This window comes from Dreissena polymorpha, chromosome 14 (genome assembly GCF_020536995.1).
Source record: "Dreissena polymorpha isolate Duluth1 chromosome 14, UMN_Dpol_1.0, whole genome shotgun sequence".
In the NCBI taxonomy this organism is placed as follows: domain Eukaryota; kingdom Metazoa; phylum Mollusca; class Bivalvia; order Myida; family Dreissenidae; genus Dreissena; species Dreissena polymorpha.
This window is the reverse complement of record NC_068368.1, coordinates 50,750,940-50,776,968: the sequence shown is the minus strand read 5'-3', so window position 1 is coordinate 50,776,968 and position 26,029 is coordinate 50,750,940. Positions and strand designations below refer to the sequence as shown.

The window sequence follows — 26,029 nt, the reverse complement described above, 5'->3', positions numbered from 1 at the left end:
TATTTAGAATATTTCTTACAGAAATTCCTTTGAGCAAACAGCGCAGACCCTGATGAGACGCCGCATCATGCGGCGTCTCATCTGGGTATACGCTGTGTGCCAAGGCCTTTTTTCTAGACGCTAGGCATAAATGGGTTAACCTACTGACACGTCACATATAGGTGATGGCCAGTGAGAGAGAATGAATTTGCACTAAAACAAAATTCAACTACATACACACCGGCAGCAGTATCAACAGCAGAATCAGCAGCATCAGCAGTAATGGCGCATTCGTTGTATGTACCCGGCTCTAGCCCATAACGGTCCATATGAAATTTCTGGAATTGTACATGATTCCGAATACCAGAATTTTCGTAGAAACAACTTTTTTTTAAAGACACATTGAATAACTAAATAAAAAACACAATATATAACATTCTAAACATTTTTAGATATAAATTTAAGAAAACCGCGACGAAATGAAAAAAAAACGCAGTTATGGGCAAGAAACATGCGTTGATGTCGCCACGCAAGCGTGAACGATCTTATATGCTTGTATGACGGGACACTAGTTTATATAAATAAGAGGCAGATTAACCCATTAATGCCTAGTGGACTCTCCCATCAGTCTAAATTGGATCAAGTTATTTTCAAAATTAGGGATGTCTAATATATTTATTTCTATATTTAGAATATTTCTTACAGAAATTCCTTTAAGCAAACAGCGCAGACCCAGATGAGACGCCGCATTATGCGGCGTCTCATATGGGTCTACGCTGTTTGCAATGTCCTTTTTTCAGGACGCTAGGCATAAATGGGTTAATACTTAATAGTTAATGGCAGCCCAATGCACGAGAGAGACTTTGAATGGCTGATTAGTCTATTTCTTTGACCTTAATGACGTTTAAGCATATCTCATTGAATTCTTGTTTACCCACATATGTAAAAACCTATTAGCGAATTAGCTCTTCAAATTTTGCTAAATTTTAATCGACGTATTTACTTAATCAATAGATGCATATACATCTTATTCCAGATGCGTACTGTATGCATTTTAGTTGAGAAGCTATACATTATGTACAGAGATTATAGGTCGGATGAAATATTGATCAGCGTCGATCAAAGTTTTAGCAATTTGAATAGGAACGGATTACTGACAGAGGATTAAATATATTGAATTACACAATGATCAATGAGCAATAATAATATTTCCACATCTACCGTGATTTAATAACAAGTTTGTTGCTCTCTAAGGTTAGTTATTCACTTTGCACTTTAAAATATTTACCAGTAAATAGATATATACATCCAAAGGAATATATTTATTAGATGTTTGGTTTTGATAAACGTATGCAGAACCACTTACCTCACAACGCATCTCATCGGTAAAGTAGCATTTTAGCGAAATATTGTTTATACATTCTACGTGTTTATTTTAAACAAGCAAAATATATCAATTCATAAAGATTTCATATGAAAGGAAAAGCAAACATTTGTCAAGCATCATTTCAGTTGACTACGCATCATTTGATAAGGTTCGATAATTGAATAGATCGCATGGACAAAATTGGATTAAATATTCGGAACTGACACTTGCTATTTTGTACGTTATTTATTACTCTGAAAAGGTGCTTCACCATCAAAGAAGATTTTTTACGCGACATGATACATTAACGTTCTTAACGACATTCGGATGTTGGAGTTTGCAAACCTTGTTTGTACGTGGAATAATCGTAGTGTTTAATGCTGTAAAGTGAAACGTTACAACTGCAGTTTAAAAAGTGTGTACATGAGAGACCCCAGACTAAGGATTTATTAATTATATTAAACCAAGTGGGATATTCAACCGAAAGAAAACCCACTATTCTTACATTCTTGTACGCCATCGCTGCATATTGAACGTTATCGAGCAAAGGTAAGTACCGGTAAGTCAAATCTGTCTATGTTGTTAATCTGTAATCGATGTCTATATGAGTCGCGTTTTAAAAATAAAACTTGTAGCCTGTGCAGTCCGCACAGGCTAATCAGGAACGACACTTTCCGCTTATATGAATTTTTTCGTTACAAAAAGTCTCTTTTAAGCCAATATCGAATTTAGGCGGAAAGTGTCGTCCCTGATTAGCCTGTGCGGACTGCACAGGCTAATCTAGGACGACACTTTACGCACATGCATTATGCCCAGTTTTCTCAGAACACGACTCATACAGAGATTTGCTTCAATCCACCAGTTATAAATGATATTCGGAAAGAGATGAAAGTTATTACACAGGCGTTTCACTCCAATGTTTATTATATATGAATGAGACAAACAAGACTTGTGAATACCAAATTATATTCAAGACATAAAACACGCGTGTTTGAACGAACGTACGTCACCGTTTTATTCGTTATATGTATTGATACTACGATGATTTTTAATCAGACCCAATCGTTGATTATTTTTTTTACAAAAATAGCGCAGAAAGTCTAGAAGTAAGGTGCATACAATAGTTTCACTGGGACAGGTGTTCAACATGCGATTTTAAATTCCCCTTTTCGACCAAATGCAATACAAGTAGAATAATGTACTTGTTAATCATTGGGAAAGTATTGAGAATCAAATGAAGTATAGTGTTGATTTACGTATTTAACCCTCAAAATTGAAGCTTAACTTGACTAAGTAACATTTTTATCTTCGTTTTAATGCACGGGATCGATTGAGTTTAAATTATAGAAATTTAACGCACAAGACCCCATGACGCTGTAGGTATTACGATTATGAATAGAGCGGTGCATTTCAAATATTCTATTGAGTATAGCAATCATGAGCGTGATGGTCAGTCATATTGATGGCTTAGTCTTTGAATCACTTTCATGATATTGGCCGTGATAATGTTGATGTTAGGGACGAGGATCATAACGGGTTTGATGCTGCTTGCGACGATGTTGCAGTCAGAGATGCGGACCATGAAGAGTTCAATAATTCAGGCAATGATAATCTCAATATCGATTTCAAAGATCAATCCGGAGAACACATGTACTAAATCATTATTTTATTTCAGATGATGACTGAGGGAATTTCCGAGGCCCAGATGCAAGGTAAGTGAATAGTACAGGTTATAATCATCATCATCATCATCATCATCATCATCATCATCATCATCATCATCATCATCATCATCATCATCATCATCATCATCACCACCATAATCATCATCTTCATCATCATCATCATCATAGTCATAGTCATCGTCGTCCTCCTCCTCCTCCTGATCATCTTCATCATCATTGTAATCTTCATAGTCATCGTCGTCGTCCTCCTCCTCCTCCGCATCATCTTCATCATCATCTTCATCATCATCATCTTCATCATCATCATCGTCATCATTATCATTATCATTATCATCATCATTATCATCATCATCACCATAATCATCATCATCATCATCATCATCATCATCATCATCATCATCATCATCATCGTCATAATCATCATTGTCATCATCAGCAGCAGCAGAGCATTACACGTGGCAGCAACTGACAGCTGACTGATAGCTCCTAACCAGACTGTTTTGTGTTTATTATCCGTTATGTCATAGTTATACCATACATGTACAGTCAAGTCTACTTAACATTGACTAGAAGTGTGTTATACCGTTGTACATTTGTACATACGAGTTTCGTCGTTTTGAAAACCCCGGGCTTAGTGCATATGCGGAAAGTGTCGTACCAGATAAGCATGTGCAGTCCGTACAGCCTAATCCGGGACGACACTTTCTGTCCATACTGAATTTTCGTTTAGAACATACTCCAGCGGAACGTTCCGTCTCTGATAAGTCTGTGCGGATTGTACAGGCAAATCTAAGATTACACTTTACGCATATGCATTAAGCCCAGTTTTCCGAGAACGAGGCTTTATGCCATGCTTATTTTCATAGAACTGAAGGATGCTTTCAACCTGTTCGACAAGAACGGCGATGGTCACATCTCAGCCAGCGAGCTGGGCTACGTGCTCAGGGCCTTGGGCCAAAACCCCACCGAAAGGATGATCAAGGAAGTCATGGCAAAGGCCGACAAAGACGGTAGTTTGAAACATATTTATTTAAGTTCGATTGCACTGAAACCTGTAATTGGTGTCTTTGGGTATGATCGAACTCGTGACTCCCCGGTCGCTATGCGGACACAATAGCCACTGCGCCAGGGCGACTTTAAAAGGTTTTTAGTTTTCAAGAAGGAATGTAACGTGGCTTTTTTTCCAGCTGATCGCTTTTGTTTATTATGGCATTGAACTATTGGTCTTGACATTTCTATACGAACGGTATTGGCATTTGGGAATAATAAAGTAAGTCATGACTAAGGTAGATACAGATGGTAACGCGACTTCTCCTCATTTCGTTGCTTTTGTTTATTATGGCCCTTCAGTGTGGGTCTTGGACAAATTTTATGTCAACGTTATTGACACTCGGGACTGTCCGTTTTTGAAGTCTCTAAAGTATCCCGGTTTTACTGTTAATTCTGTTTTACTAAATGTGTTCCTTTTTAAATCTGTCATGGGGTTTTCTTGTTGTATTGGGTTCTGTGATGTGGGCAATCAAGGATAACTGTAACACATGGAGATCACTTTATTCCTCAACTTCATTAAGTGTTATGAAGAATAGTGGTCATGGTATGTTCACTCATGCGTTACAGGCTGATCACAATGGGATTAGTACTGGGGAATGATGGTTTGTTAAATTGATCTTAAGCCTTGATCGACCGACTATAAAAACACTGTAACTTTAAATGTTACCCTATGACATACTCCACTGCTTTAAAACAAAAGGCTCCTGACTTTTTCTTAATATATAATTATGTGTTTTAATATTGTTAATGAAAAAATATTTCATTAGTTACAATGTACATCAGGCAAATATAATAATCATTATTTTAAAACCAAATGAACATATCGTAAGGGCTTCACCACCTGAGTAATCCCATCTTAGATAAACATTTTACAGCAACGTACGACAATATATAATACTGTTTCGAATGTACCAGCAATTTACTTAATTGGTTTCAAATCTAGTACCACAACAACGTCAGTACTATAGTAACATAAACCGAGACATTCTCGTAACCACCAGGTGATTTCTCCAAGGACAGATAGTCGATGCACACCAGTTCCATAGGGTACGACGATGAAATCGACACTAATTCGGCTGCTTTCGACGGCGCTGTCTTACGACGAATGCATCTTCCACAGTTTTGAACGCGGTTGCGAATGTAGGTATTGATCCCTGGCCAAAAGAAACGTCGCTTGATGAGTGAAGACGTTCTTTCGCGTCCTTGGTGCCCAAGATCATTATGGTAGGCTTGGAAAATGATGTGTCGGAGATTCACAGGCACAACCAGTTGTTGACAGACGTCGCCGTTGACTACTCCTCGATGAAACAGAAGACCGTCTTGTAGGGTAAGCTTACTCTTTAGAGAGAAGTAACGTCTCATCTGCTGCTTTGGATTAACCAGAGGTGCCTTTCCAAGACAGTAGTCAATGGTTGCGACGATATCTGTATCTTGTTGTTGCGCAACAATCCAATCTTGTTGGGAAAGAGCAGTACTTTGTAAGAAGGGTTCCGGAATGGTTTCTGCCTCATTCAACAGCGATGTACTATCCGGCCTGTCTGGTTCCTGTAACACCAAAGTGCATACTATAGGAGCTATAGGTTCCTCATCGCTTTTATCTTTGATTGCTTTCAGAATGTCTGGAAAACACAGCACTTGTTCTTCACCCTCTTGGAACATGAACTTTCGAGAAAGACCGTCAGCGTCAGCGTTGAGTTTCCCGCTTCTGTAACGTATTCGGCAATTGTAGTTCGCAAGTGCAGCCATCCAGCGGTGACCTGTGGCGTCGAGTTTGGCGCTAGTTAAAACATATACTAGCGGGTTGTTGTCAGTGACTACGTCGAATGTGTTCCCATAGAGGTAATCGTGGAACTTATCGACGATAGCCCACTTCAGTGCCAGGTACTCAAGCTTATGAGCCGGGTAGTTCCGCTCCGATGGTTTAAGACTTCGACTGGCGTATGCTTCGACTCTATCTTTTCCGTCATGTTCCTGGTACAAGATTGCACCTAAGCCAGTACCACAAGCATCGGTGTGCAGTTTGAACGGCTTAGTGAAGTCAGCATACACCAGGAGGTGGTTATCTTTGCCATCGGGTGGAGTTATAAGCGCTGTGACCAACTTATCAAATGCAGTTTGTTCCTTCTCTTCCCATACGAACGGAGGTTTCCCTGTCTTAGTCGGTGTGTTCCTGCCTTTCTTCTTGGTGCTGGAACCTACTAGGAGATCATTGAGTGGTCTGGCAATACTGGCATAGCCTTTTATAAATCGGCGGTAGTAACCCGTAAATCCCAAAAAGGCACGAAATTCCTTCACAGACTTAGGAACTGGCCAATCTTTCATTGCCTTTATCTTCTCGGGATCTGTCTCAATGCCGTTGTTAGATACCACGTGTCCGAGATCGGTAATTCTTGATTGGAAGAATTCGCATTTAGAGGCTTTTAACTTGAGATCATAGGTTTCTAACTTGGTGAAGACGGCATCTAAGCGTTGGAGATGCTCCTCAAACGTCTTGGAGAATATGACCACGTCATCCAAGTAGATAAGGCAGTCCCTCAAGTTAAGTTTTCCCATACACCTTTCCATGACTCTCTGAAACGTGGCTGGAGCATTACACAGTCCAAATGGCATACGGGTAAACTCATAAAACCCGAGTGTGCCTACTGTGAATGCTGTCTTCTGGGTGTCTTCTTCTTCGATTTAAATCTGCCAGTACCCACTTCGAAGATCAAGTTTTGAAAAGTATTGGGACCCAGCAAGAAGATGTAAGGTGTCAGCAACACGGGGAAGGGCGTATGCGTCCTTTACGGTCTTCTTGTTCAGTTTTCTGTAATCGACGCAGAAACGAATGGAGCCATCTTTCTTACGTACAATAACGACGTTCGAAGAGTATGGGCTCTGACTTCTCCTAATGGCACCTGCGTCGAGCATCTCTTGAAGATGTTCGCGGACTTCTTGAGAAATGGCTGGTGGAATTCGCCGATGGGGTTCCTTAAATGGTTCATCTGTATCCAATTTGATCCTTGTTTTGCCAAATTACAGGATCCTAAGTCACATACATTTTTCGAAAAGATGTGGCTCCACTTCTTCAAAAATTCCTGTGCTTGATCCTTTTGGTTTTTCGTTAGATAAGTGTTGTCTAGGTTGAATGTTTCTGACTTAGCTTTACTTTTATCTGTTGCTGTTTGCTGGTGAACGTGAATTTTAGATGTGGATGGAAGATCATTATTAAGATCCTTTGCTGTCCAGAACTGTTCTTAAAACGTCAAATTCGTGTAATTCGCATATAATTGATTTCTCTGGTATTTTCACTGTTTTAGCGGACATGTTGAATAATTTTACAGGAACTCTTGATGACACAGTTTTTTCGTTCAGTTTCACGACTCTAGGACAAACAGAGATCCTGCTCGAGTACCCCTTTTCTGACGTTTTTGTAACAACTGATCCACAATTCCTGTTCTGCCTCACGAATCCTGTGACGACGATGGTGTCAAATGGCTCAATGGTAATCGGTTTCGTCGTTTTTACCACTCCTACACTTGAAACGTGTATCGAAGCGAAGGCGTCGTTCCATACATCAGGAAATTCGTCTTCATCCTTTGTGTGTAGACGAGCTTGCCTAATCACGTTAGTTCCAACTACAATGGGAACTTTTTTGTTGTAAGATGTAGCTCCGACTACCAACGAAGGTATCGTGAACACTTTATCTGTCAAGCAAGGTACTGAAATGTCTATCTCTACATAGCCACTATATGGCAATTTCTCTCCACTAGCAACTCTTATGTCCAGGTCAAAATCTTCTAGTGAACGTAATTCGGGTTTCGGATCTAACATTTCATAACATTCCTGTGAAATGGTGGTAATCATTGACCCTGTATCAACGAGTCCGATTCAGTATGGTGTTTTGCTGGCTGGTATCTATTTCTCCTTTTCGAACCAATTTTTGGAATATATTTTCTACTCTAACACCCCAATCAGAAGCTGACTCCGACGGATTTTTCTTCGAGCTATAAAAATCCTGCATGAGTGCATCCGACTCTTTTAAACTCCCGTATACCTCTTCCAACTTTTCAAGTAGTTCAGCAGAGGTTGCGGATGGATTCAAGGACTGTAAGCTTCGTGTGGTGTTTCATTTTAAGGATGCCCGAATACCTTGCGTAAGTAAAGGTTCAGGGTACATCTTTGACTTTACTAGACATTCGACTTCTATCTTCCAATCTTCAAAGTTCTTTCCGTCGAATGCTGGAACGAAAGGTTTACCAACAAAAACATGATCATGTTTCGAAATACCACTCTCAATCTTTGGTTCCGGTTTCTTTACTTTTTCTTCGGTTTCAGTCTCAAGTGAAGTCTTTTTAAGCTGAATTCTTTCAATCAGCTCGCAACGTCTCAATCTTAAGATTTTCAGGTTCTTTTTCACGCATTCATCATCTTTACGAATTGCTTCCATTTCCATCTTCAATTTCGACGCTTTTAACTGATTCAACTCAATTTTTTTTCTTTCAGCTCTAATTCTTCAATGCTTTCCTGAAGTTCTGCTTCCTCTTCAAGTTTCTTCTGTCTTTGTATTTCAAATTGTCTCTTTTGTTCAAGCATTTTACTTAGTTCCAATTCCTGGCCTTTCTTTATATCGTCAAGCTCTCTTCACCTACTTTTCATTTTCTGCATTGCTTCTCTGTACTCGGAAGAATACGCAGGTTCACTGTAAAGTGGTCTTTTATTTGCCTTGTTTCTTTTCTTTCCTCTGACCTATTCTCACTCTCTTCATTGTCATTTAATTCATCCTGATACAATTCTCTTCTTGTATTCTGGAACGGGTTCTCGTCTTTAATTTCAGTTGACTTCTTGTCATATATTGAACCTGTTTCGTTTATATTACTATATCTTTCTTTCATTACTTTCTTTATCTTATCCGGTGTATCAGGGAATGTCACATGCTCTTGTAATTTTGGGTTTGCACCTTCACGTTCATCTTGTGTTCGTGTTTGTCTTTCAAATATCTTTCTTTCTTTCTTTAACTTTACCATGCTACTAAGGTGTCTTTTTGCCTTTTCAGTATCTTCCTCACATTTTTTTATTTCTTCAGCTATACTATTCTCAATATCTTCATCAAGTAATCCTAATTTTTCAAGAATATTCTCTGACGTTATCTTTTCTTTTTCTCTTGTTTCCTTATTCCTTATTGTCATCATAATGTCACTTTTTCTTTCCATTTCTTCACGTTTAGGGTCCTGTTCGTATGAAAATCGACCTCCTACTGCGTAACCTTTTTTACTTGTATCTACTAGCACTGAATCAGTTTCTTCTATTTCATCATCCTGGTATTTTTCAAATGATCCAAGATCTGGTACTGTACTCATTCTTGTTACACCGTTTTCACTAAAGAACCGTCTCCGCTGCCTTTCATTTGATTTCATAATCGCATCAATGTCTCCATCACTACACAACTTATTTCTTTCTTTCTGCTTTTGTAACAACACTGCTTCCATATCCTTGAGTACTTGTGACATATACTTAGTGTACCCAAATTTCTCTTGCTCTACACTTTCCTCTTCTTCTACACATTTGCCTTCATATTCATCTTCTTCGCTGTCGTTTAACATCTCGTTGCTGTGTTGGATAGTTTCCCTATTTATAATCTCCATGAGTAACATTCGTTGTTGTTCTAGCAATTGCATTTCTTTCTCCATTCTTTCTTTCATCTGTTTTCTTTCTTTACTTTTTCCCCTCCTCTCTCTCGATGCCAAAGAACTTCGACTCTTCTCCATTGTTCCAACTCTAAGAGTCCTATTTTCAAACATCTGCAAACACGTGTTAGCTCTCTTTCGACTTAACACTACTTCAACTATTAACTTAGTATCTCTCCTCCAATATAACAGTTACCAAAAGTCAATAGTTTTCTTCACTTCTCAATCTACTGGTTAACTTCTCTTCACTTTCGTTTGTTTATCTCATTTTCTTCACTTTAACGCACTTAGTTTTTTTCACTTCACTTTCAAGTATTCACTTCTAACTACATGCTTTCCTTTTATTAACTTCTCAGTATTTGTCTTCACTTCAAAGTATTTACTTCTAAGTACTTATATACACTTCCATTTTCACTCCTGCTTCACGAATGTTGTTATGTGCCCAGTTGTTCACTACACTTTGAACCCTTTTATTTATTGTGTATGACTATTGTATGTACAAACAATTTTATAATATGTTTTTCTTATCTAAGCATCTATCTTATCAAAACTCAAAGTAATCAACACACTTATCACATTAAGTAATGTTATTTCTTATAGCTAATACATTCTAACCAACTTATAAGCACATTTATATCTTATTCAATAAAAACCGATGATTTTAACCAAAACGGATAAAGTAATACAGTAAGTTATTCTGTAAATAAATCTTCGCCACAAAATAAATTATTTCAAATGAACAACTCTAAAATTCCAGGATGTAAGCGTAATTATACAGCAGTAACTATATCAAGTCAAACAAAACTTGAACACAAAAATTGTAAATACCGTAAATTTTATACTCTCAGAAATAAAAATTTGCAGAAAATATCAATAAAAATACTGATGTCTACAAAAAGAACAATACAAGATTACAAAACAAAATGTACAAAAAAATCCAGAAAAAAACCAAGAAAATAGAAATATAGGTTGAAAAGGGTGTATAAGGGCAACAAAGGATGTGGTTGAGATTCACATGTCAAATTTGCGCCTTGTGTAACGTTGACATGCCAATAAGTGGGGGATACTAAGTCACGTGTCACAGGTAAACACACATGTTTACCTCTTACACATCAAGGTAAAATCTAGTACAAAAAAAATTAAAATAAAATAATCTGATAAAAGACATGTAGTGTTTTTACGGTTAGCTCTTTGGGGTTCTTTCACAACAACTACAGCAATTACTAGCAACGACAAGATACTAAACTACTCACATGGGCATCAACTGGAATGCTCGTCAGGATGGCACCAATCGTCCTCGTCGTCTTCGAGGGAACTCGTCGGCTATACTCGTCGACTCGGCGGGTGGACACTCGTCGGCTACGGCTCGTCCACGTCACAAATAGCACTATACATATACTTCTGGGAATACACCTCCAGGGAAATGCGTGTCATTGACACAATCACAGGCAACTCACAGACTCACATACACATATACTTCTGGGAATACACCTCCAGGGAAATGCGTGTCATTGACACAATCACAGGCAACTCACAGACTCACATACACAGTCACAGACTCACTTATATCTTCTGGGAATGGCCTTCCAGGTAAATACGTGTTGAACACACATAAAATACAATATAATACAATATAATACAATATAACCTATACTCAGGCTCACAATTACTCACTCAGGCTCACAATTACTCCAAGCAATACTCAGCTTGGGAAAATACGTCTACTCGCATCAGTCACCCGTGCATAAGAGACCGTACTATCTCGTGCTGCCCAGCATGCACTATACCGATTTGTCGCTGGTTCCCAATCACGAGGTATGTGCGCATTTTGTAGACCGGGCACCGGCACAACACTCCTCCCACTTTTGTCCTTTTGGGACGACGCCACACAGCGAAGGAATCGTACCGGCGCTACCGATGAAGTTATAGTGCCCCTTGCGTAAGCACCTTGACCCAACTCCCCTAAGTCAGGTATAGCTTTCGTCCGACCTCTCTTTTGGCGCAATGCCTGCCATAGACCACAACTATACCATTGGCCTGTAATATAATTATTAAAACACTACACAAAAACAAATGTTTAATATCCAGCGACAGGTCATCCTGTATATACCCACAATCCAAACAAACCGGCCCGTACCAACAAAAATAGCACACCATCAACTCAAGTGCCCCAACACGCCCCCAAACCCGAGTGTATCAATACAAAAATCAACCCATGTGCCTTACCAAAACTTTTCGACCCAATATTCTAAAAAACAAGGTCAGGCTACTCCTGTCCCCCCCTTGTCTACACAATGAATGGACAGGAGCACCCACCTTACAATCCATTTTCACAAATTTTAACAAATAGAATAACTTATCAAATAAAATCATAAAATATCATACAAATACATCCCCTCGCAGCCCAAATGAGAAGGCCTACGCCCTCTGCATGTGACTGCATAATATACGATAAAAATCCACTTGGTTATATTAAAATAAAAATCACAAGAAATGTAACTTTCTACTACAAATGACAAAAAGGTTAAAAATATAAGAATAAAAATAAAAATAATCTTATTTTTGTCCAAATAATACATATAATCATTGACATTATATGAAGGAAAAGACAACTAAAATAAAACTATTGTACCCACTACATTCCTCCCACTTTTCTCCTCTTGGGCCGCCGCCGTACGGTCGCACCCAGGCAGAAGAGACAGAGACTCAAATGGGACCATGATCCCCCTCACGCAGGCACAGGAGTGGCAGCGCATAGCGGGGTACATACAGACCGCTGCATTCTAGCGGTTAGTGACCAATATGTTTCTTGCATAAGAAAATTTCCATCACATTAGTTAATTAAAAAAAACATTATTGTCGGCTATCGTCCGACAATTGCTTAATCAAGAAAAAACATTCTTGTTGGCTTTCGTCCAACAAGTACAGTCACTTATGTATTAGAATGTGGAGATCACACTGAGAAATAATGTACTTTACAAAAATAAAAACAAAATAAAAGTGTACATGCACCGGGAAACAACTCCGGCCATTCAAAAAATTAAAGTGACGCTACGAGACAGTTGCCGTCAAGCACGGTCACACACAAATTTAAAAAGACCTGCAAATATTGTTTAAAAGAACAACTCAAGGAAATACCACTTCCGGCCAACAGTATTGAGTGTGACAGTGGTCGTCAAGCACTGTCACCTATAAAAAAGAACTCATGCGACAAAATTCTACGACATTGCTCGGCATATGGTTGGTAGAAAAGAATTTATAGAAAATTACGGAAATAAATGACATGATACAGCAATGACGAAGTGATTGAAGTTAGATCGACTCACAAATCTTAACATGGAATGATAAAAGGTGACGGAGGTGCCAAGACTGGGATATTGCAGAGGAAAACGGGTTCCTATTCACCATCTGCGTAGTTACCACATCCGATGGTGCGGTGTGACAGCGGTCGTCCGACAATGTCCGACAATGTCACACCCGACCATAAGGAAAAAAAAAACAACCTACTTCACGGGAAATAATCAAACACATCCGTGACTGTGCAAAGCACTTTTTAGCGCGGTAATACAAAAATTACAGGAAGTTAAGCGCGGACGGCACAAGATAATTTGGGACGACACTTTATGCCTATTCATTTCGCAGAGCACTGCTCAGATTAATTTCAATTGTATAGTTCCAACAATATTGCAATAAAAGACTGGGCTTAAACTGAGACAATCTAATCAAATTAATCAAAATGTTTAAGAGAACTATTACTTTTATACACCGCGTACTTTATGTAATATTCATAACAACAGCTTTTACTACTACTACTACTACTACTTCTGCTACTACTACTACTACTACTACTACCACTACTACTACTACTACTACTACTACTACTACTACTACTACTACTACTACTACTACTACTACTACTACTTCTACTACTACTACTACTACTACTACTACTACTACTACTACTACTACTACTGCTGCTGCTTTTAGTGTTACTACTAGAGATACTCCGCGTACACCGTAATACATTATCAACACCGCGAATAGAATGTCACTGCAACTTTACTGTAATTTTTTTAAATTGGGGGTCTTTTGTATTTTGCATTGTTTTCCTAGTTTTACTAACAATTAACCTCGCCATTTACAATTTTAGGCGGTACAGATTTTGGAAGTTAGACGCTCTGGTGGTCGCCACCCTTTTGAGCCACGCCTAACAAGTCTTCGAACACCACCTTCCCAGCTGTCATCTGGGGTAACTCGGCATCCGCATGCGCCGCCCTCACGGCGGTCACACGCGGCAACTTCTGTCGCCCGTCTGACAGGGACTGACCTTCCGGTGGCCGGAGAAGTTTCAGCAGCTTTTCGTTGGGCTATTTTGGCCCCCACCTGGTCGGCCCTGTCGGTCGCCATGCTTTTAGCCGCCTCCGCAGACTGAACCGCAACGCGCTGCACGCGAAATTCATCATCGCACACAGGATCTCCATGGTCTCCTTCAGTGCTCTCGCAAATGACCATCCTTGGATCACTGACGACATCTGGCACTGTTGGCAGCACCAAGGGAACTGCATCGTGCACGTCCTTGGCATGCTGCACCTTCATGCAGAACTGGGAAACCGGACCTAGCTGGTTTACATGATCCACTTCCGGTTGGCCCAACTGCTTAGTCGTCGCAGCTACCACAACGGGCTCCTCCTTATGGTTGGGCAAGGACATGGCATGGAAATGTCCCCAGTTGGAACCATATCTGCCGCGATACGAACCCTCAGGGCGGACTTTTGAATTTTGGTTCCGATGCCCACGTGAACCTCCGCCACCCGCACCCGCAGGATACATAACGTAGCGTTGGTCGTTGTACCACCGGTTCCGGACCTTCCCTGGGTAGGGGCACTCCACAGGGTATTCGGCATAGCCTTTTTTATTTCCAAACGGCTTACCCGGTTGTCGTACAAAGGGATCAACGGCCGAACTTCCAAAAGAGTTTGACAATCTCTCCACAGCATCCAGCAACTTCTCGACCACCTGGGTCAATTTGTCGACCGCCGACACACTGACCTCATCCGCAGTGGGTGCTTTCTTCACCTCGTGAATCCACCTTGACTCTTCTTGCTCAGTCTCCTGGGTATACCTCGGAGCCGCGGCGCAAGCCGACTGAACATGGCTATATATCTTCAGCATGTTCATCGCATCTCCCATAGATGTTGGTAACTGCAGACTAACATGCTTGCCGGCCTCCTCGTCAATCAAACCGTGACAAAACTTCGTCACTGCCTGTTCAGCGGCGTATGCATAGGGCAGATCACGAAACGCCGCTGTTGCCAGCTTCAGCGCCCGATCTGACCAATTGTCTAGGGACTCGCCTACTTCCTGATGGGCAACGTGGAAACGGCCCTGCGCGGTGGCGGTAAGCTCCCTGGCGCCAAAACGCTCCTGCAGTCGCTGCATTAGCTCTGCGTAAGGTACCGTCCCTCTCCCTTCGGTAAGCAACGCATAGAAATCGACCGCCTTTCCTGTCAAACACCAACCAAGGCAATCGGCGCATTCTGCGTCAGACCAATCTTGCACCCTTGCGTAGCGCTCAAACTTGCTCTGAAAAACAAACCAATTGCTCTGCCCATCATATAGCAGGCTCTTAGGCAATTTTGTCAGAACATCCCGATCTTTCTGTGTCGGGGGAATACTTGGGCCAGGAGGGTTGCTTGGTCCGGGCAAATTATTGAAAACCGGTGCATTGCTGGGTATGGGAATAGTGATGGTAGATGGAATTGGGACAGGTAGACCATTCGGGGCAAGAGGGCCCTTTGAGGCACGATGGGATCCCGTAGGCCCATTGTCCCTACTCTGGGGCAAACCTAACAAAGGGGGCGGGGCGGGGACGCTTGATGCGACATTAAACGGTTTCGGTATCCTTGTCATCATATCGTCCGGCTGTAACAACAGACGCTTTGGGAGCAAAGGCTTTGCAATCTGGGGAAGAAAATCGTCCCATTGAGCTACGTCCGCCTCAAGAGCCGAAATTTGGGCTTCGAGTTGGGCCCTCTCGCGATCCTGACTTACCGACTCCTTCTCAAGCACAGACATATCTATCCACCTTTCGTGTGGGTCAATGGGCCTATTTGCGATTGACCGCCCCATTCCACCCTCCCCAACATGTTCCGCCCCATCCCCATACCCCAGGGCTTCTCTAAATAATGCGGGGTTAGTACTAAAATCCAACTCGGTCATGTCACCAAAGGTCAGCGGCCGTCCTATAATTGCCTCTAAAGTATCTGGTAACAAATTTCCCGTATTTTCCCGTATCAAAACAATGGCCTGTGCCAGTTGTCTGCCCACCCCCAGAATATTGCATAATCTAGTGGGAGTGTCGTAGTTCACTCGAATTTTTCTGGGGGCTACCGGTAAAAATGGTGGGGTATATCCACTTCCCATATCTATTGTTAATTTAGAACTTTACAAGTAAATATGAAAAAGTTAAATTAATAAACAACCTAAAATAAATGGGCCGAGAAATTCTGAAATAAAAACTTTTGTATCTACTGGTAGGCAATTAAAATTTAATTGCCAAACAATAACCCATTAACAAAATCGCTATCACTGTTGTTGCTATCAATAATCAATAAAAACTGAAAGTAAGAAACACGTCGCTTTAAGGTTCATGGGGGGGGGGATAAAATTCATTAAAAATTCGCTTTGGCTTTTCTTCATTCAATGTGGTACAATATGGTCAAACTATATATCATTTTAAAGCTAAAGACGGATAGAATAACATAAACACATTTTTGACATTCAATATTTGTGTGCTTTATTCATATTTTGGTTTAATACCAATACATTTTTACACTAATTTACAAAATCTCAATCTAAAGTTAGGAAGGATATGCACTACCTTAAGTTGAATAAATACAAAGCTATATACATATACAAGGTCAAGTTAGCAACATTTCACAGAAAATTATTGTCATAAAACAACAAATGAGTTTTTATTCAACTGCCTATTTTGGAAAAATTTCCTAAACAAAGTTCTAAAAATAACTAAAACGTAACTACTTTTTAAAAATCCAGGTATGGTGGATAGTAAGAGTCACAATTCTTCTTCAAAATTTAACAATTTTGTTATTTACCTCTCAACCAAATTGCAAATTTAAACCATCTAAAATTGAAATAGATTGCAGACGACATATAAAATTGTAAAGAATTATATAGAAATTGGCAAACCGATTGATTTTATATTTCGATTACTTCTACCCATTTTGAAAGCGTGGCCATCGCTGTGCTCCGTAGAAAAACGTGCAAAACAAATCGGTCGAAACCACGTGCAGTAGTGAGAAAACCGGGTATGTGTATACACATACCTGAGAAAACACAAACATATTTTGACAGTTGGTTCGCAACTAGTAAAACAACTATTAACATTAATCAGCAAGAGATCGCACTCAATAACAGAAATGACCACGTAGAGATATCATCACTTACCCTATTTCAAATATTTTCCAGCTGAAAATTGTCCCCCACACGTCTTTTTTAGTTTATTTGTATTGTTTTTTTCTGGAGCCGAAGTGCATCTCACAGAATATCCATCTAACTTCCGTTGTTTTCACTTTCGTTATTAAAAACTTTGTTTAAAAGAATTATTTCTCCTTTTAGATTGTTAAAGCGATGTGTTATTATATATTATCAATAGAATAGTATACCGTGATGAATTTAACGGAGTTACGTATCGATCTTTCTGTCAGTCTGTAAGCGTACTATTTTATGCGCAATAATATAAGTATGGTGATTCGACAACAATTGTAAACATTGGTGAAATGCTTCTTACATAGTTATTCTTTTGAGTGTTCATGAGGTCTGATCGTGCAGTTTGCAAACATCAACGGAAAGATTACAATCCAATGCATTTGTCATCGTCAACCGTTTGGAATGTCAATTAGGCGATGAGTTAGTTTTAAGCATGTTTCTTTCTATGTTATGAATTTACAAATGGCTGCCCCCATGGTGATGAAATGACATGTGTTCGAGTTTTGATATTTCTAGATATGTAAACTTTTTTTACTATTTAAGCGTAACTTGCCCTCGTCAATGTCGATATTATTCACTAGTTATATAATTTTCCGCCGAAATACGTGGAATAAACATGATTCAGATTTTTGAAAATAATGTTTATTTTAGTGTTAAAATCGCTTTGTATTTTGATTGATTTTGTGGATGGTATGATACGTTGATGTACAAAATTGGTAGCAGTTTGAAGGAAAAACATCCTTTAAAGCATATATGTATACATTTTCAATGTGGCACTCTTCCTTTAGTCAAATTTGAGTTCAATGCTTGGGGTCCCACATTTTTCAAAATGAAGCCTCTACATGAACCTTAACTTGACGTTAAGCACTAATTTCCCGGGACCCAGTTTACATTCGCAATAACACTGCTATAAATAGAATTGCCAAGGACAAAATTCGTGCCCGTAAACTTCTATTTCCTCGGACTTCAGTTACCGATACATCAGCAATTTACACTACTATATACAGCAGTCAACCAAACACGTTTTTCATGAACTGCTGCGCACAGAATACGCGCCAACTAATCACGGAAAAATTGCCAAATAAAAAAACACGTGGCCATCCGTGGATTACACAAGCAATTAAACTGTAACAAACAGCATTGGAAAATCACGTTTTTTAAGAAATATTTCACCAACTGATAACATGGCCGGCGAATGCCAACAATGGAAAAAAACTACGATGCCGTCTGTTAGTTACACACTTCTTAAAATAGACGAACACTGAGTTCAACAAGTTAAAAACAGAAATCACGTTTTATGAAACGAACAGTTTCTATGAACTTTAAATTAAATTTGATCCGTCGATTGAAAATAAATTATGCGATGCCGATTGATTTTGCAACTAGCCTAACCGTTAAACACAATTTTCACTTTGTCCCACGTTGGGCGCCATTGTAGTGTTTTTACGGTTAGCTCTTTGGGGTTCTTTCACAACAACTACAGCAATTACTAGCAACGACAAGATACTAAACTACTCACATGGGCATCAACTGGAATGCTCGTCAGGATGGCACCAATCGTCCTCGTCGTCTTCGGCTATACTCGTCGACTCGGCGGGTGGACACTCGTCGGCTACGGCTCGTCCACGTCACAAATAGCACTATACATATACTTCTGGGAATACACCTCCAGGGAAATGCGTGTCATTGACACAATCACAGGCAACTCACAGACTCACATACACATATACTTCTGGGAATACACCTCCAGGAAAATGCGTGTCATTGACACAATCACAGGCAACTCACAGACTCACATACACAGTCACAGACTCACTTATATCTTCTGGGAATGGCCTTCCAGGTAAATACGTGTTGAACACACATAAAATACAATATAATACAATATAATACAATATAACCTATACTCAGGCTCACAATTACTCACTCAGGCTCACAATTACTCCAAGCAATACTCAGCTTGGGAAAATACGTCTACTCGCAATCAGTCACCCGTGCATAAGAGACCGTACTATCCTCGTGCTGCCCAGCATGCACTATACCGATTTGTCGCTGGTTCCCAATCACGAGGTATGTGCGCATTTTGTAGACCGGGCACCGGCACAACAGACAAAACTCCAACCGCTAATAAATCCTAAATCCAAGTTAAATTATATTAATCCTTATCCATATTTATAACACATCACAACACAAGAACACAAGGCATATAAAACACAATGCCCAACTGTCACTAATGTTATTCCGGAATTTCAAAACACAATGTTCACGTCTTTCCTCCGACGACGGCGATGGTCCTTCATCAAAGCATCACTCATTCGTCTTAGGGAAGGTATCGGTTGCTGCAGCTGTAACCAATGGGTACCAAAACAAGTTTGTGTAACACGTGTTTTTGTTTGTTTTGTAAACAACAGTTTGAGGTCAGTCTCACTTTGGCGATAAATTAACCAATAGGAATCGTCCACAAGTTTTAGCGTCACAAATGTCCTGGTTTCGCCCAGACGTCGACCAATGAAATCGAAAAACTACTGTGACGTCATGTGTATTCTATGCTTTGTGTGTCTTATAATAGCTCAACACACGCGTGTAATCTATTGGTAAACAATAGATATCCACATTATCCTGATCAATCCTGCACATCTCCTTTGTTGGGCGCCAAATGTCATGGGGTTTTCTTGTTGTATTGGGTTCTGTGATGTGGGCAATCAAGGATAACTGTAACACATGGAGATCACTTTATTCCTCAACTTCATAAAGTGTTATGAAGAATAGTGGTCATGGTATGTTCACTCATGCGTTACAGGCTGATCACAATGGGATTAGTACTGGGGAATGATGATTTGTTAAATTGATCTTAAGCCTTGATCAACCGACTATAAAAACACTGTAACTTTAAATGTTACCCTATGACAAATAAAAATTTGTTATGATTATGATTACGGTTGACATTGCGAATATACTTTTCTAACGATTTAATTTAAAATGTCGTAAGTTGCCTTTTGTATCCATTACTATTTGTTACAAACCATTTTGCACGCGATGTTGGTTTAGTTTTTACATAATTATTATTCTCAAGTGCTAAAGGGCATATTATGAATGACTGGGATATGATTTATTGTTATCGTTATTGCTTTATCTCAAACGGGGTTATTTCCCTTTGTTTAAAATCTCGTTTACAAACTAATGCACGCAACTCCGACAACTGTTCGTGTGCAATTGTCGTCAAACTGTTACATAATTATTATCTGCACATGTAACAGAGCATATTTTTAAAGTCTCACGATTGCATTATTTTAAAGGAGTTATTGTCATTTGGGTGCGATTTTTGTGTCAAACTGGTACAGAATCATTATCTCCCAGCACCACAGAGCATATTTTAAAGATTTCGCGATAACTCTATCCTTGTCAAGAGTTATTTTCCTATTATAAATATAGATAAAGCTGCTGTGAGCAACGCCTCCTACTATTTACGTGCGATTGTAGCCCTACTTTTGTATAATTATTATTTGTAATTTCTAATGCGCATATTTCTTTAATTTTAAGGAGATTTTGTCATGTTTTTTTAAATTACACATTTACGGTTCTGTATTAAAATGGATTTATAACACAAACTATGAAAGATAAACAATATAAATAATTTAGAACTGTATACCGCGTAATACATTCACTACACTCCAAAACAAAAAAGTATTTACATTCGTGGAATAATTGATCTTGAGATCGTTGTTATTTAAATTTTTTGTTTCCAATTATTTACTAAGAAGCATGATGCCGACAATAATATCCATAAACTTCTTGTATTAACAATACAAATTTCATAATAAGTACACACATATTTGAAAGTTTTAAACCATGCCAGCAGTAATATCGCAGAAACTTTCATTCCGTCAGTCCAGACACTCAATTTATCAATCGCGTTCTCGTTTATCACATGGTAAAATGTATGAGCTCAACATCGATCGATACACATCAACAACTGTACAATGATTGTGCTTCAAAACACTTACATAAAAACCAATGACCGTGCAGTGACGTAAGCCTTTTTTTTACAGGAAATGACGGCATAGAGTACAACGAGTACGTGGAGCTCCTGAAGGACTTCCTGAAGGATCCACAGATCGTGGAAATAGAGCTGCGCGAGGCGTTCCGAATGTTCGACAAGGACCGGAACAACACGCTCAACCTGGCGGAACTCCGGCGCGCACTTACCCACCTCGGCGAGCCGCTGTCAGAGAAAGAGGCTATGGAGCTGTGCAATATGATGGACGTGAACGGGGATCAGAAGGTCGACGTAGACGGTAAGTTTTCTTCGGTCCGTATTCACCAAACAATTTTAAGACTTAAGTGTATGAATCTAAAAATTCTGTAAATTTGAAGGCTAAAAAATTGCTTTAATTCAGAGTAAAACCTGGCATTTACCTCTTCTATCTTCATCATTCTTTATGTAAAACATTTTTTAAATGACGTAGTGGTATTTATATATGCAAACGCTGGACGTATTTTTCTTGGTACAGTGTACTTACTATATTCTTTATTCTTACGTTCTAGAATTGGTTGTTGAATACATGCACTGGAGTCATTTTACTTAAGGCTTCTTATGACAATCTTAACTTAAGTATTACTTTATAATGTACGGCAAGTCTCCAGGGGCCAGTGGCTGCTAAACTTCTAATGATAAGCTTATATTAAGTTTTGCTAATAGAATGACATGATAATTTTGCGAATGTTTAATAGTGGTAAACACACATTTTATATTAAATTATATAGTATGTATTGTGTTGTATTCTTACAGAGTTTGTACAATATCTTTGCAAACGGATCTGAATAAATCGCGACAAATGACGGTTGAACCACAGTATTGCTTCTGAGACCAACGAAGGCTGAGCGTAAACAAAGGCTTGATGTAAACTTTAAAAACTTAAATTATTCTGAAATAGGATTGTTGATTGATTAATTTATTTATTAATTCATTTGTTAATTCATAAATGCATTCGTTGTGTTAAACTTGTATGTATGTATGTTCGTATGCATGTTTAATATTGTATTCTGATATAATTATTTGATACATTTATTTCATTCAAAATTAATTAATTATTGCATTTTTAATGATATAACCACATAAGCAACACGAAAAGCTTGCGAATAAAAATTTAAATCATCGCCTGCTATGCTTGACCGTAAATTACTTGCATACTTTATGCTAAGAGTCGGCCACCAGATCATGTCATCACTTCCTACGGCGTCTCAGGATCTCGTCATCTTCAAGGAGTTGTTTCGTTCTCTGTCTTTGGATCTGGTTGCTTATTTTGTTCGGCCAGCGGCTTGAAGAAATCTTTCACAGACATGAATTTATGAAAACATGTACTTTCTTCGTGCTTTGTTCCAAGCGTGTTTACCAGATTTCAGCTCCATATTGCAGAACTTAATCGATTCTAGAACTCAATTGCATGACTTAAACTTGATGAAAATCTGAAGAATGTTAATATAGACAGTATCTCGACCACCTTCAAATCAAGGAAACGTGTTTACAAAACGTAAGTAATTATTTCCACAGGGTTCAAAATCTACAACTCGATAACACATATAACACATATAAAGCCAAGTTCTTGATTCTTTTTCCCTACTTTTTATCAATCTTTTTATGTTTTTATTTTAATTTTACGTAACGAACATCCATTTTAGGAGCCAAGCATTTATCAAAGCACACGTACAACTACATCAGCGTGCTACTGTTGTTAGTATAAGGTAAAAGCGCTCAAGGGATTGGTTTCAAAGTTGAAAGTATACCAAGAAATATGATCTATAAAAGATATTCAACTATCAAGATAACCATGTATGTAAAGAAAATTGCCGAACGAACTATCAGTAAGAACGATCATTTGTACGTTTGATCCTCTTAGCAACACGCAGCCTCTAACAGCATCTGATGACTGAAATGTAACAATCATTGAAGCTTTGTGCGGGGATACTTTCTACTATATCAAATTAGATGCACCGTGGAGGCCCATAGGCAGTGAAACGTTTGGAGTCGACACCCAAGACCCCTAGTAGGCCTAGTGTCTACTAGAAGGATCGTGCAAAGTTAATTTTGTTCGTTTAAATTAGCCTACCAGACTTAAGGTTTGCAAGAAATTAAAAAATGATCATGCCTTTTTATATGTATACAATGTCATTATAATACTGTAATGCCGATACGAAATTATAATTATTAGATGAAGAATTTAAGAAAACACAACGGGTTTGCAAATAATAAATGATTGGTAAAACAATTGCATAACTTAAAAATTAACATAATATTGCTATAAAATAATTGGCTTCTTCAAGTCATTATAATTGTTTAAGTATTTAAACAAATTCTTTCGTCACGGTCTCAGTCTTATGGGGCCCATAATAGTTCCGTGGCCCATAGGCAGTTGCCTTCTCTGGCTAATGGGTGATCCGGGATTGGTATTGAGAAGTAATTAGTGAGTGGAAGGCTGTTTGAAGAAACAACTAAAGAGATTTGGAAGACCATATGAAAGACAGTGCCAGAAATGTCCATAGTGCCTGACATGTCTTCAAGGCAAGGAAGGTGGAACCAGGTTTTGCAGGTATCGCATTCAAGTGCTTTGTTCTTCCATGTGACATTTTTTTTCCACAGGAACCGAATGGTCATCTCGGAGCTTGTGGACAAGGGGTTATTTTTTACATGGTTTGAGGTAAACAGTTTAATGATGGCATGATATTGTTTTTGGTTTATGACATGCTTTGCATTGACCGTTCCAAGGCGGTGACCCCAGTTTTATTCATATTTTGTGTTTATGTTGGTTTGTATTGTGCTGTTTTGTTCTGTTTGGGCAATTGGTCACTTGCCTTAAATAAAGGACCAATTAATTGTTTTTAATGAAAATTCAATACTGCTCCAGCAGCTGGAGTTTCACTTCTTTATATTGTACGTAAGAAAGGTTGTTGTTTTTTTTTCAGTAAAAAGACCCACTAACAGATACTTACATGTTTACTTATAACTGGGGGGGGGATGTATTTGTGTGATCAGTTGAGAGATGACATTTATTGTTGAGAACAACTTTTTAAACAAGTTGAGAAGAAAAAAGGTAGTGAGTTGTTACGGTATGTTAATCGTAGGTTTATTTGGAGCAGAGTAGACTAGATGAATAAGATTTTAGAAGGGTTTTCTTACTTTATCAAAATAATGTTTATAAAGGGACGCAACCCGTGTGTATATATTGTTGTTGAAAGTCAATGTTATCAAGGGACGTCACTCTTGTGTATGTGTTGTTGTTGAATTTCAATGTTATCAAGGGACGTCACTCTTGTGTATGTGTTATTGATGTAATTTTTCTTGAGAACAGCACCTTTCACTACCTACAACTACGAAAAACTGGCCTATAAGGAAGTTTTGCTTTTAGTAATCAATATAAATACACTTAGCTTCTGGTTTGCAGCAAATGTGAAGCAGTTGGATAAAGCATCCAATGATAAAACTGTAACTTTTGACGAGCTCTAGAGATGACTATCGCTGGCGCGCATATCGATCAACAAATAAAAGTCGGAGAATTGCAATAAAGTAGAAACGAAAAGATATCGTGAACCGAAGCACATTGTTCAACATCAACATTTTTTATTGAAAGAAGGGAAACGATAAAGTTGCTGAATCTAAGGTTGTCAAGGAGTAAATTTACAAATCCTTATTTCTTTACAAAAGCTCATCATACGAAATCAATATCTATCTATTTCAGTGTTCAATTCATCATTAATTGCCCGCACGCTTACACGTATGCATTCGTACATTATTTCGTTTAAATGATGTCATCTTATCATTACCAAACATAAAACAACTCTCGGACCCTGCGAGCGAAAACGGTTAAACAGTGCACACCTTCACACTTTTTCCGTAAAAAAAATGATGAAAAACAAACTACAATTAACGTCCAGAAGAATGGTACCAAACATTAACGAAATCAGAGTTTATACAACTGGAAAAATCACCTTTTATATAATGGAACACAAATTCATTTAAAAAAAAAACTTAAACACAGAAATCTTCACTGTTGGGGAATCCCTATTTTTAGCTGATTAGTTCATGCGACAATAAACATTAATTTGGGTTCTCCGACAAATAAAAGAAACCGTGTCGGTATCGATATAGTTATTAAAACAACATGGTTGATGATCTAAACACTTCATTATTGGTACCAATGACAGTTTATTTATTATGTGTACGTAACGTTACTCTGCTTATGTGTAAGTTTTTAGGTTAAAAATCAAATATCGACAATAGATATTTAAGAAGGCTAAACCAGCTCTTAAATAACATATTTATATAAATTACTTGAAAAAGCATTACTTTACATTATCTAGTATGTGTTTGTATGTGTGTGTATGAGCATTTCGAAATTAACGAAGTCCTTCCCGAGCCAGATGCATCACTATGTATAGAACCGAAGTGTGCCCGAACTCTACTACCTAATTAATTTTCTAGACTCACGAAATTTGGGACGAATTTATTAATTATAGCTGCAATTTCCAGCTGTTTCATTGTTACTGAAAGATTGTTTAATTTTGCTGTGGTATCGGGTTTCGGGGGGAAACCGGAATACCTGAAAGAAGCCCCACCTGTCCGGTATTGAACCCACCAACTCGCATGCTGCCTGGAACGGGAATTGAACCCTGGTCACCTAGGTGAGGAGCGATTGTACCAACCACTGCGTTAACAGGACAGACACTGAGCAATATCTAATAAGGCAGCATAACACCGAAACAAATGTCCTTGCGGTGTT

General features: G+C 38.7%; 1 protein-coding gene across 4 annotated transcripts in view; it reads left to right on the top strand.

Moving 5' to 3' along the window:
• The first annotated feature begins 1,158 nt into the window (after positions 1–1,158).
• LOC127858964 (neo-calmodulin-like) overlaps positions 1,159–26,029 on the top strand; it is a 92,818-nt gene continuing 67,947 nt past the window's right edge. Inside the window, exons 1-5 of one of the 4 annotated variants that reach the window (XM_052396347.1) lie at positions 1,159–1,233; positions 3,021–3,057; positions 3,897–4,040; positions 21,305–21,550; positions 22,045–22,395. In XM_052396347.1, coding sequence (XP_052252307.1) covers positions 3,021–3,057; positions 3,897–4,040; positions 21,305–21,550; positions 22,045–22,076 — 459 coding nt within the window. In that variant the 5' untranslated portion in view covers positions 1,159–1,233 and the 3' untranslated portion in view covers positions 22,077–22,395. Of the gene's footprint in view, positions 1,234–1,333; positions 1,905–3,020; positions 3,058–3,896; positions 4,041–21,304; positions 21,551–22,044; positions 22,396–26,029 lie in introns of those variants that run through there. The other 3 variants (XM_052396343.1, XM_052396346.1, XM_052396345.1) reach the window with 3 other exon arrangements.